At 41.4% G+C, this 13,499-nt stretch overlaps 1 protein-coding gene across 2 annotated transcripts in view; it reads left to right on the top strand.

Moving 5' to 3' along the window:
* bahd1 (bromo adjacent homology domain containing 1) overlaps positions 1-12,797 on the top strand; it is a 29,567-nt gene extending 16,770 nt beyond the window's left edge. For both annotated transcript variants that reach the window (XM_054614469.1, XM_054614468.1), the window contains exons 2-7: positions 15-1,761; positions 6,325-6,734; positions 7,028-7,187; positions 7,287-7,366; positions 8,638-8,729; positions 8,944-12,797. In XM_054614469.1, the coding sequence (XP_054470444.1) occupies positions 102-1,761; positions 6,325-6,734; positions 7,028-7,187; positions 7,287-7,366; positions 8,638-8,729; positions 8,944-9,136 (2,595 nt within the window). In that variant the 5' untranslated portion in view covers positions 15-101 and the 3' untranslated portion in view covers positions 9,137-12,797. The remainder of the gene's footprint in view (positions 1-14; positions 1,762-6,324; positions 6,735-7,027; positions 7,188-7,286; positions 7,367-8,637; positions 8,730-8,943) is intronic.
* The last annotated feature ends 702 nt before the right edge of the window (positions 12,798-13,499 follow it).

The following is a 13,499-nucleotide window of genomic DNA, read 5'->3' as shown; positions in this document are numbered from 1 at the left end:
CTGTGTTTCCCCAGAGTGTGTATGGACCCTGGTGATGATCCGTGATGATGCTCGCTGAAGGGTCTCTCTGAGCTGAAACCCGCCATCGTAAGACCCCGTGGATGAAGAGGACAATGGTGAAAGCTCAGCGGAGCCAGCCTGTGAAATGTGGGAAGACCCGGAAGGAGAAGGGAAGCAAGGAGAAAGGAGGTGGTGTGAAAAAAGGGAAAGAGAGAAAAAATGAGTTGAGAGGAAGGAAAAAGAAGGATCAAAAAGAGCCACTTCGACATAGAAAAAAGACACTGGCAGGGGGTGATGGAGATGCGTTGGATTGTCGCGTCCTTCTCACCCGTCTGGAGGAGAAACAAGTTGAGGATAAAGTAAAGGATGCACAAAAAGCTGGGAAACAACAGAGGGTTAAAGTCAAGAAGAAGCTGCACTCCAGCTCCAGTCTAAGAAGGACCAAATCTGGATTGAAGAAAGCATCCACAGCCAATCAACAAGCACTGGAACCAAAAATCAACCGATCTGACGCCTTACTCATGTTTCCCGCACCTGTATTTGAGCCCCGCCGGCGGAGAATGGCCTCTCTTAACGCTGAGGCTGTCAACAGCTTGCTATTCTACAGAGATGATTCTCTGGCGTCAAATCTCACAAAGAAACGGCAGCCTTCTAGTGAAGATAAAGCTAACGATAGTCTCACTAAAACTGAACATAGAGGTCATAAAACCAAAAAGGTTCATCCAGGAGGCAAAGCAGACCCAAAAGAAAGACCTAAAAAACAGAGGCGGTCAGCAGCGCAGGCTCAGAACATCGACTGGTTGGCTCTGTTTGCGCCAACGCCTCGGCGTCAAGCAGGCCTTACTGCTGCAACGCTGCTCAAACTCACCAGTGCCCAGTATGGAACCAAACGACAAAAGAAGGCTGAGTCCAAGCCGGCGAGTGGGAGTGAAACAGCAGCTACGACTCAGGGTGAGATTAGCGGTAAACAAGTATGTGGAGAAACAACGCTGACCAAAAGAACAACACATCCCAAACATGCGGACCAACTAAAGCACATAAAACAGGGTACAGAGGATCCGGTCCGTTCCCAGCAGGACTCCACCATCCAGGGTTGCTGTAGTTTGTGTAAAAGCCATGCCTTGGATCCAGAGTGGAAGGGCACCGCAGGAGGACAGGAGTGTCTCAAACACGAGCTCCATCGCGGCTCTTCCCTGGGATTCTCCTTGAAAACAATCAAAAAGGAGCAAGTGGAGACTGGCGTGTCCTCCTGCTACTGCTGCTCCCAGGAGAGGTGTGTCGAGTACTGTCACAGACTGGCCCTCTTCCTGGAGGACAAGACCTTCAAGGAGCCAGAGGACGGCTCGCTGTCCGAGGTGTTCCACCACCACCATCACCACCACCATCATCATCACCACCATCTTCAGCCCCCTCACTCCGTAACCCACCCAGCAGCCATAACCATCAGCCCCCACACCTACACCTGTTTCCCTGGCTACTACGTCCACTTCAGCCACCCGGACGCCTCCCCCTCTCCCATATCACCCCTCGCTTTGTGCCCAAAGAGCGGCAAGAGACCCAAGCTGCTCCCCAGCACCAGCCCACAGCCCTCAGGGATTACCCATCCAGTGTACTGCTGCACCTCGGTGGAGGCGTGCTACGGAGAGCCATGCAGGATCAACGGCTACTCCTCCTACACCAGTGTGATTCCAGCCATGGCCAGAGGAGGGTGCTCCTTCAGCCCCACGGACTGCACCACATGTAACCACGGCATCAAAAGAGGTGAGCAGACAGACTGTTTTTACTAGATTTACTCTTTGTCAACCTACAGCAGTGTATCAGAATTGAGTCAACAAGATGAGTTAATGCACTGGTATCTGTCCTGATGGTACTTATGTAACAACACTCCTCAAGTGCCTCAGATGTAAGGAAGAAGGACAGTATGTCCATTATCTCTTTCATTTCCGTGTTTATTTATTGCTGCTGCAGAGTAAAGTGTGGCAGTGATGTACTGCAGATGAGCTTTTAAGAGGCCATCCTTAAGTGAAGTGAAAACTGCGGTGTTGTGTTCAAAGTTTAGCAGGCTGGAGTCTTGTTGTTGATTATATAAGCCTCAAGTTTTCAGAAATATGTGCATATTTCCATTCTTTGTGTGTACAATGGAGATAAATGTAATACAGCATACAGACCCCTTTTAGTTTGGAATACTGCAACTATATAAATATATTGGCATACTTTAATCAGTGGGTCATATGCTCAATTACCATTATGTTACCCCTTTCAGCAATAGATAGTGACTTAACAGACATAACATTTTTAAAATCAAAATCTCAAAGATTGCCACTTTAACAGAGTGCAAAAAATAAATAAAACATTTTACAGCCCATTAAATCAATTAAAGAAGAGTTAACAAAGCAAACCGAACAAAGCAAAACAAATCCGGCCACATAAAGTAGTTTACCTAAATCAAAAAAGCCACACCAATAAAATATGGATGAAGAGTGGACAAAAAGGGGACACTCCATATAAATCAAATGTACCCTGCGGTCCCTGCCTTGGCCGAATGTCAGCTGGGATCGGCTCCAGCGACCCTGAATAGCATAAGCGGTTACAGAATAAGAATGGATGGGTTAGTACAAAATAAAGCTTACTTTTAATCTAGATCTTGAATGTTAACTTCTTATCTTGGAAATGACAGTTTGACAAAAAAAAAACCAATTTGACATCAAGGTCCACTTTCAGTTTGTGGTCAAATAGTTGTGTCAGATGGTGAAGGGCAGAGATCATTGAGGGTTGATTAATTAATTGAAAGGTTACGTCAACGATTTAGTGGTGCACTTCAAAAGTCGGGAGGTTTGCAAAAAACAGATTATTTTTTTTAAAGGACAAAATTGAAGAAGCAGATGCAGCGACATCCTGATTTGTTTTTAGTCCTTGTTATAGGTAATGTTTCAAAAACATTGGATCCTACATTTCCCATAATGCAACTCAAAAATATTTTTTTTTCATTGCCTTTCCAGACAACTCAGAAGTTTTTATTTTCCCAGTTGAAATTTTCATCCTTTGCAGAACAGGTTTAACTCTTCGATAGTATGTATTATTTTAATTAAATACAGGCAAATATACTTTACGTTGCCTTATAGTTGATAGTTTACCTTTTACAATGTGGCTTCCATAGTTGTGATGTCAGACCCCTGCTTCTTTGTGAGGTCGGGTAGATTGATTTCAGAGTCGTCTGTAGACTTCCCCTGCGTGTTAAAAGCCAACATCTTTCTTTACCTCCTTGCCCCAAGTTTGTAACTGAGGCTTGTTGTTATAAAGAGAGTTTGTAGTAATTTCTCAGACTTTAGAGAGCTTCCTGCAGGCCCACAAAAGAAATGAAACAACTCTTTTCACAGGCTGAGCTCCCCATGACAAGGTAACTAAACATTATGTGTAACATCACTGACCTCTTTAAGTAAGACAGTAGGATTTCCTAATAGTTTTTATTATTAAACGTTCATGAGCTCAGCTCTCTACAGTTATTAGGTTATTTTGTATGCAGTGTCCCTATTTTGTATGCAGTGTCCCCCCCTCCCCCCTCCCCAATCCGGCTGCCACAGTAGTACAATGTGCTGAGAATAGCTATTATGTTAGGCATTTTAAATCTCCCATTTTGGAATGTCTCTTGAGTGGGAGGTAACGAAAAAAATATCAGATAAAGGGCAAGACCTCTTGTCTTCCCCTGAATACAAGCAGCCGGACAGATAACACAAGGCCTTTGCAGCTGAAACCTAATGAGCTGATTGTATGAGCTCAAATGTCAGCAGTTAGTAACGCAGTTTGAGTCAGAGATGTGAACCAGAACAGGAAAACTCTATATGAGATCTGCGGTGTAACACATACACACCACGTGTCGGCCTAAATGAGTGTATGGTTGGAAACACCTGAATGTGACCTCAAAGCAACACTAATTACACGTGCACACACACTGCTGCACTTCAGCTGCACTCACCGTCTCTCTCTCTGTGGTCTCCAGCAACCAAAAGCAGGTCAGACTGTGAGGGCTGAGACTCTTGTTGACAAGAGCACCCTAATCTTCAGGTTTTCACCATTAGATTTAATAGAAGACATTTTGACATGTCACAGTAGGACAAGCAGAGGTGTAAATAATAGAATTAATGATGGCTGGATTCCATTTAGCTGCCTATCCTGGTATTGTGCCTGTTGGCTTACTGTCACGATGCCATGCCTTACTGGGACACATGAATGGAACAGAACTATGGTTGATTTTATTCGTAACACCTGTGGTTTTCCTGTCATGACAAGTCAAAATGTCTGCTGTGAAACGGCCTCGTCCACCCACACAGGTGTTTTTTCACTTTTCTGCCTGATTAGACCTCTTCTCAGTAGTGGATGTGCATGTAAAGATCAGGTTTGATTGACATCTCCCCTCACCCTCCTGTTCATTTTTCTGCACCTGTTCGGGCGAAACAACTTACACCTTATTGGTCAGCCTGGTCACCTGAATTCACTTCAATACTTAATTGCCATGTCAACACAGAGGATAGGAATTTGTCTCAGTTCAGCTTTTAAAATCAGACAAAAACATACAAACAAAAGTAAATAAAATATAGCAAAATACATACTCTCTGTGCAACAAGCAGAAGCACGTTGCTTATTATTATGCATAGTAACGTCATCGGTCCTTTCAGATTTTTTTTACTGACGAGGGCATGAACCACTGCTCTGCCCCTTAATTTGCTCCTTGCCTTTGTTGGTTGGGTTGGTTAGGTTAGGCCTGAGGAGTGAGACTGGTTAGGATCAGGATAAAATGATTGAGGCCAACCAGAGGCAGAGTGGGGCTAGTCATGCTACGGTAGGAAGAAGAAGAAAAATTATAGCAACTGGGAAGGTTCGACAGTTTGTATAATAATTAGCCATGTTCTTCTTTTCGTTGCAAAGTAAGTTTGTATTTTCAGAGCAATGGACCTCCAATAAAATAACCATTTGTTTTCAGGATTATAGGATGTCATCCAGACGGCCTTTCTGTTCAACAGGACATTTTTCGGACTATTGGGGTTTTGGAAAATGGGCTGTCAGAACAATGGCATGGCACCACTTAAATAACGTTAGAAACATACTTATTTTAACTATGTAGTTTTGTTGCCTTTTTTTGTTTTGTTTAACGTCTTGTCACAATGTCAACCAAATGTTTAAAACTGCGATCGTAATCAAGGCGAAAATACGTTTCCCTCAAAATGTAATTGAGAATGTAGTTTAGTTGATTGGAACATCATTTCAAATTATAAGGTAAATAAATCATGATGTAGTAATTGTGGTGGCAGACATATAAGGACGATTAATTAAACCAACACATGTAACTTTTTTACACAAGAAATTGAACATTCTCCCTTTACAAAACAAATATTGAATTAAAAAGCATAAAATGCACTGGTGTTAATTCTATACAACCAGGTGTTACAGCCTCACTTGGTCTTGTATGACACTAAACTTTTACATAAGTAAAAGTACATAAGTATTAGCAGCAAAATGTACTTAAAGCATCAGGAGTTAAACTAACCACTGGATTTTCACCATCTTGAGCCACATTACAGTACACAATACATCAGAATTATTGAGGTCAGCAAAGGTTTTGCACATAAAATCTTAATTTGCAGTTGCTTTTAACTAGCTGTCAAATAAAAGAAGTGAAGTACAAAATACAATGTTCCCTCTGAAATGTAGTGTGTATAAAGCAGCTTAACATGGAAGTACTCAAGTAAAGTACGAGTAACCTAAGTTATGATATTGATACTTATTAGATACATACAAATCCATGTACGCATATACAACAATATATGGATTAAATGGCTAAAGCAAGTGGCGTAATGCCGCTAATGTATTCTCCACGGAGGAAACGTTGAAATAAATTGACCATTAATTAACCTTAACGTCAACACCACAACTGTGTCATGGGAGTGTGCACAACCTGTTATTATTATTTCACAGTTAGCTTTAGTGTTGTTATTCTTCACTGTTCTTCACTGTCTGTGTGTGTGTGTGTGTGTGTGTGTGTGTGTGTGTGTGTGTGTGTGTGTGTGTGTGTGTGTGTGTGTGTGTGTGTGTGTGTGTGTGTGTGTGTGTGTGTGTGTGTGTTAGGGGCTGCTGTGTTAAAGACTATAATTTACCTTAATTGAGGCTCTGTTTGTTATTTCTGCTGCTTCAGCGGAACTAATAACTACTGAGTGTCGTTCCTGTCTCCATTACGTAACCTTGTTAAAGGTTGTTGATCACTTTAGCTGCTCCTTAAAGGCCTGTCTGTCACTCTACCTTATTAAGTTGCTCATTTTGTTTCCTCCTCAGACGACTACCCATCAACCCTCAACGACCACCACAGTTCTTCCTCCATCCCCATCTGTCCCAGCCCCAGAACCTTCACTGGCTGCCCCTTTCCCACCGTGCCTCCAGCTGGCCAATCAGTGCCCCACGTTCAGACTCCGCTGTCCGACCCCAGCCAACCACAGCCTCCGCTGCAGGTGGGGAGGGAGTGTCCGCAGAGTGCCAAGTCGCCCAGCGGGTCCAGGTCTGGCGCACGCGGCACCGGCAGCATCAGCTCGGCTCTCTGCCCTCTCAACAGGAGCAAGAAGCAGAAGCTCGGCACTGCCAGTGTCGGAGGGCGAACGGTTGCCAAGCAGCCGAAGAACGGACGCCAGAAATCCACCAATGGCTGGCATCCAGTTGGCCTGCCCTTTCAGAAGGAGGTTTTCTCTGTGGTATGTAGAGAAAAGTCATGCTGGTGCTTTTTGATGGCAGCCATGACGGTGCCGCTTGTAATCACATGTGGTGTCACTTAACGTGCCTGTCCTAAGGGCATCATAGTCACATTACAGCTGTTTCGCTGTATTTTTGAGTTTCGTCCAAACAGCTGACTGTCCACATTTCTGTTGAGATACAGAAGTCATTCAATACAAATCACATCCTGGAGCTTTTTATTTCAAAGCCTCTCACATCTTATCAGTGTCTGGCTGCTTGAGGACTCAGTATTTCCTGCTGCCTGTGTTTCCAGGGAGAGGAGGCTCTGGTGCTGAGGAAGTGTTTCGAGGGAGTCCAGAGGGACGGGGAGCTGATTCGGGTCAGAGACACTGTTCTGCTGAAATCTGGACCTAGAAAGAAGTCTCTGCCTTACGTGGCCAAGATCTCAGCTCTGTGGGAAGAGCCAGAGTCAGGTAGGACACCTACTGTACAAAGAGAAGCTGAATTAATGCGGTAATAACTGGTTGAGCACTGAAGTGAACTGTGTGTGTGTTTTGTTTGTTTCTGTTCAGGAGAGCTGATGATGAGTTTGTTTTGGTACTACCGTCCAGAACACACACAGGGGGGACGCAATCCCAGTATACATTGTGAGGTGAGGTTTTACACCTTTTAAAGAAACTGGTTTCTGATGGTCTGCAACTGTTAGATGTAAAATCAAACATAGCTCCAATTAACAATATGCAAATAGTTTGTAAATCAGTGTGCAAGTTTATTAAACTGCATGTAAGCAGAGCTAGAATATTTATGCTTCATGCCATGTTAGCCAAGTCTCTTAAGTGGGAAAGTGGAAATACCATAAACTGACTTTTAAAACATTTCAAAATGAAACTTTATATTTATGATCCATTTTTAAAGATCAACGTCTTCAGTGGGAACAAATGTGTTTAACTCTCACGGACAGAGGGGAAGTTGGAAAGTACTGAGAAACAGATTTAGGCATTGTTAGTTTTGGACTTTTTATGAGATTTGTTGATGACAAGTAAAATATACAGTGACAACATTATCTTTTAACACAGTGTCTCTTTTCTGTTGGCTCAGTTTGCAGGCTATTTTTGCTTGCTTAATTCCTTTTTTCGAATAAAATATTTTTCTGTAGGATAGTTTGCAACACAACATAACGCTCTAATGTTTTAAGCAATTAATCTTGAGCCTCTTCCCATTAATATCTTCCTATTTGAACACCATGACTTTGCATCAAAATGAAAACTTTACAATTCAAGAAAATACTTTTGACCCAGTAAGTGAAAATGTGTTTGAAAGAGACGAGTGTACGAACAATCACACATACGCTGGCAGACACACACATTGAGAGCAGCTTCTGTTGTGCCTGCTTCGCATTGTCAGTAATCTCCCAGAGGACCAAGTTGCACTTTATTTAATCTCTAGAAACAGTAAACCACATGAAGTCTGTCATTTCTCGGCTGCATTTACAAACAACAAACAGATCAGAGCAGCAGTGTGAGAACAGTAGCAGGGCTTTGTCTCAAAGGAAAAAACATCTTTCTCCTTCTCTATGTCTGAAAAGTGAAGGTTAGGCAGAAGTGCTCAGATACAATGAAGTAGACAGAGTGTGTCTTTTTAAGTCCTTGTGTGCATGTGCGGACTGTGAAGGCCTGAAGGAACAGTGTGTAGCATTTAGCAGAAATCTATTAGCAGAAATGGACTACAATGTTAATAATTACGTTTTCTTTAGTGTAGAAATTTACGGAAAATAAGAATGGTTTGGTTTTTGTTGGTTGAATCTGCAACCTCACAGCTAGATGCTGCCAAATGCTACACACTGCACCTTTAAGGAATCAGTTGTTTAATTCTGAGTCTTGGTTTATTGAGTTTTTTTACATGACTGAAACTTTCTTTCTCCAGAATGAGATCTTTGCGTCTCGTCACCAGGATGTGAACAGTGTGGCCTGTATTGAAGACAAATGCTATGTCCTAACATTGGCACAGTATTGTCGGTAAGAGAGAATATTTTGTGGTGGCTTTTCTTTGAAGTATATGAAAGATTACATAGTCCTGCTGAGAAAATCCTTCAGCGCCGGTTTTTAAATGCACAATGTTTAACATCAAAAGAAAGGTGTTTTTTTCCACCGTTTGCTCACATGAAACATTTTTTCTAAATGCTTCTTTAAGACGATTGAGTTTGATGTCCTGCATTTGTGCTTTGTCCAGATTTTGTGCCTTGGTAAAACGCCATAGGGAGGGCGTGCGCGACTATGCCGCCTCCTTCGTGGTGCCACCCATTGTCGGCAACGCCATGCCCACCCACCACTGTGTGCCCGATGACGTAGACCCAGACCTGGTGTTTTTCTGTCGACACGTCTATGACTTTCGCTACGGACGCCTCCTCAAGAACCTGCAGTAGCATCTGATGGGGCATGACACACAATGCTATTGGAAGTTATGATTATGTTATAAATCCTCCGCAACTTTGATTGGCTACGTACCTAGCTGCTGCTTGTGGGACAGGAACTGGAAAGTTTAGGATGAAGGATTCACGGCTACATTTGTTTTCAAATCTCTTGCTCGTACTTACATGCCACACCTTTATTTAGTAAGAGTTATGGCCTGACATACAGTATAAAAGTTGTTATGGCAGTGTAATGGTCTTTGTCATACATGGCTCTGTGGTGTCGTAGCAGCTGTTTGGAGAACCTGGAACTTACTCTGCTGTAGAAAATGCTACTGTAGCTCTTAGAAATGTGACATTTAATAGGTATGAACAGAGGTTGATGTTACGTGTGAATTATGTTACTGTCTGCCTGACGCATATAAGACGCTCACTGTGTCTCAATGATACGCCATAGCTGAAGAACATTTTTGAGCATTTCGTGCCGCATTGGTCCTCTAGAGGAGACAAAGAGATTTCTGAGCAGCTGACGATTCAATCACATTTGATATTAGATATATTCTGCATACAAATGTTTTTCAGAGAAGCTCCAGTGAACATCTGTGTTCAAGGTGTTTTAGGGAATAGTTTTGGGGATATTTTTCACTTTTCTTGACAAAAGTTAGATGACATAATCGATGCCACTCTTATGTCTGTATGTCTGTAAATATGAACCTAGTACCAGCAGTGCACTGCACCACCTAGCTTAGCATAGAGTCTCGAAACAGGGCAGAGTCTGGCTAGCTGTGTCCGCCTGTTTCCAATCTTCTTTTGCTTAGCTAAGCGAACTGATTGCTGGCTCCAGCTAATTATTTACCAGACAAACATGAGTCGTATCCAGATTCTCATCAAACTCTTGGCAAGAAAGCAAATGACCCAATTTTCTAACTGTTCTATGATTTAACATTTCCATTTTCATGTGACTGTGATTGACCTGTAGGTCTATACAGTAAGAGTTGAGTTCTTGATCAGAAGGTTTGATTAACTAAAATTCAACTTTGTTACCAATGATTAAGTATAGGCACGAAACGAGGAAGTTTTTTGCCTCCACCTCTCTGGTTTTTCTGAGAGAAGTATGGGTTTTGTGTAACTCTTCAATTCACCCGAATGGTGATTTTTTTTAATGTAGTACAGACCTACACTCTACAAAGAAAGCACACTTCAGTTAGTTTGGTTTTGCAGTCTGAAGGCGTCCAGTGAGCTGAGCATTGACGGGGTATTTTGATATGCCAATGCTGAGGAATATTTTGCTTTCTCAAAGCTGATTGTCAGAGGTGTAATATGACTCCGGTGTCAGCTAACTGTATATTTGCATTTATATATCTGGATGAGTGTCTGTTCTGTTCGTGGCAGATGGCATCAGTTAGTCACCTATATTCTTGTTTCTTCACCGATGAGATGGTGAGTAATGTATTCAGTGTAGCATTTAGATCCGTGATGATGATGATGATCCATTCCTATGTCTGAGAGAAGATATGTATTTATTTCTGTACTGAGAAAATATAATTTATTTTCAAAAGATAATTTTAAAGAATAGTTTTAGATGAGTGGCTTTCATTCCTGATTATAAAGGAGGTCTCTCCTTCTTAGCTGCACTGTCTAAGATAAAAAAGTGTGAGTCATTTGCAATAGTATTTTTTGTGACTGATTGAGCTTGCTTGCCCAATACAAGCCTATTAAATGTTGTGTTGAAAATGTTGAAGTCCTCGGGGGCCTATTTGAGGACACATTTAGAAGGATCTCAGATACAGTTTGAAGGACACCTGCTAACATGTGACCAGAGATGCTTAACCTGCAGGACCAAAACATACCTTGGCCTCTCCCAGCTTCCTGCCATTCTCCTGTTACTTCTCCCTAAGATGATAAAGCTTTGCCTCTTCACCTTTAAATGCCGAATGCTACAATGATTTAAACCAACCTTGCCATTAGCCTGTGCCCTTGATCTTGCTGCCTTATAGAACATTCCCAGCCTTTCATTTAGAGATGTATGCTGACATCAGCCTCGGGTAATGAGGCTTCTTAGTTTGCTGATCTTGATTCCTAGATGCTTGAGAAGCATCTCAGGTCCATCGCATTCATGTGATCTTTTTGTGCGATCTGAGAGGTAAAACTGATCCTTGATGAACACTTTTTATTTTGGCAAGATTCTGCCCCAAGTTTCGATACAAATTCAAAGCAATCTGTTTAAGATCTGTGGCTGTTAAAGGAATAGGGAGTTAAATGATAAGATGGATACACGACGAAGCTACAGCCAGCACCCGATCAGCCTAGCTTAGCATAAAGACTGCAGGGGGAACAGCTAGGCTTACTCTGTCAGAAAAGGCAATGAATCCACCGACCTGCACCTATAAAACTCACTTATTACCACGATGTCTGTAATAATCAAATCTTTATGCTAAACTGGGCTAACTGTCCGCTTGATATCGCTTGATATTTAGCGTACGGTCACAAGTGTGGTATTGATTGTCTCATCTAATTCTGAGTTTGTAGTTTTGTGCTTCTCGAAGAACAGCGGCTGCAGTCAGCTTGCTTTCCATCGGTTGGGATGAATTTCAGTCGTTTAAGTTTTCACGGTTGACAAAAAGTATCAAAATGTCCACAGAGACTTTTCTAATCCACTTCTTCATCATAATCCACCTCTCAGCTGTCCGTCTGTACGGGCATTATGTTCCAAACAAAAGACACAACTTCCTGGCAGAGCTTCAAGCAGTGAGGAAATGGATTAGGCTGCAGGAGTGTGTGAGAGGTTTTATGTCTACTCTGCTATGAATTATTTCAATCCTTTGAATCCAACACGTTTTAAGGTCCAAGCGCTGTTCTACATGAACTGCAAACTATTTACAGCCACCTTAAAACCACAGGGAGTAGTTGATTGTGAAAAGATATATTTTGGGTGGAGCACCATTTAAAAATGCCCACATCCTGTCTACTTCTGCCTCACTCTTTGGGGGTTTGAGGGTTGAGTAGATTACTTTTTGACTCCCGTTCATCTATTTCTAAAGAAAAGACCCTGACAGTTTGATCAAACCAAAGGTTATCTGTCTATATCAAAACTAAACTTTCTCCACTGACTGGAACATTTAATTGAACATGGATGGATGGTGGATGTACATTAATGAAGCCCACACTGTACAATCCATCAAAGCAGAATTGGGTTTATTTGGTTTGATTTGGATCCTCAATTTTAAATCCCCCTGGAGGTTCTGGATCAGAGTTAGATACCACACACAGTACATGTAATGGCCTTAGGAATCACTCTGCAAACTAAATATGTCTAATCAAGATGTGTGATACTTATGTCTTAATTGGTCCTCTGTGCCTGTTCCCATTAACCCGTATTTACTCCAAACGTTTTCCACAAAGAGAAAGATGAGCTGTTGTTTTCAACCACCTTCAAAATGCCTTTCATTAACGCTGGTCTGATCTTGAATCACCGCAAAGAGGTGTTTGCACCAAAAACGAGAAAGAGGGGAAGGTACCGAAACATGAATTTTAATTTCATTCCCTGGTGTACAAAAAAAACTATACTTTGGTTCTTCTGATGTGAATTTATGTTCATATTCTTTGCATGGCGTTTTTTGGAAATATCTTGGAAATATTAATCACAGCACAGATTATTTGTATGATTTCAAATGGACCTCTGTAATATAAGAATATTTAATTGTAATAAATAATATATGAGTTTGAACGTGTGTTTGGAAGCCTTTTTTTATGGCTTATATCCTGTTTAATTGGCAAATACTCCAGCCAAGGGGAGAGCTGTAGTAATACTTGTTGCCCACATGGGGGCTCACTCAGCCAATATTTATACATGTGATTGGTTTTATCTAATGCAGTCCTCTCAGTGATCAGAATGCTGAGATTTAAAAGGGTGTTTCGCAAAATATATTATATATATATATATTTTGTGTCAAAAATTGCATAACAAAAGTGTTCTACAAAGGTTCATGCAGGACTGGAAAGACTTTTGAGATAGAGAACTATCTACATTACAAACTTATTGAGGTTTTTCAAACCCCTTGTTATCACGACTGAATAAATTAAATCAATATATTCAAAAAATTGTTTATGGACAATTCAATAAGAAATGTATCTGACCATGATTCCTATTGTTTCCTCCATTTGAGAAAAAATTATAATTTCAGCAATGAAAGGAGACACAAACCTTTCTGCCACATGACAACTACAGGTAAATCCTGTATATTTTAATTAAAATGTAAAAAAAAAAAAAAACACAGAAAAATAATATCGATCTAAATCAGAATTACAGTAACATCATCCCTTATCTTTTTTATTAACTAAAACCTACCATTTGTTTATTACACTGCGTACATCATGA

The sequence above is a fragment of the Anoplopoma fimbria genome, chromosome 15 (assembly GCF_027596085.1).
Source record: "Anoplopoma fimbria isolate UVic2021 breed Golden Eagle Sablefish chromosome 15, Afim_UVic_2022, whole genome shotgun sequence".
Lineage (NCBI taxonomy): Eukaryota > Metazoa > Chordata > Actinopteri > Perciformes > Anoplopomatidae > Anoplopoma > Anoplopoma fimbria.
Note: the sequence above shows the minus strand (reverse complement) of the source record. Positions and strands in the feature narration are given on the sequence as shown.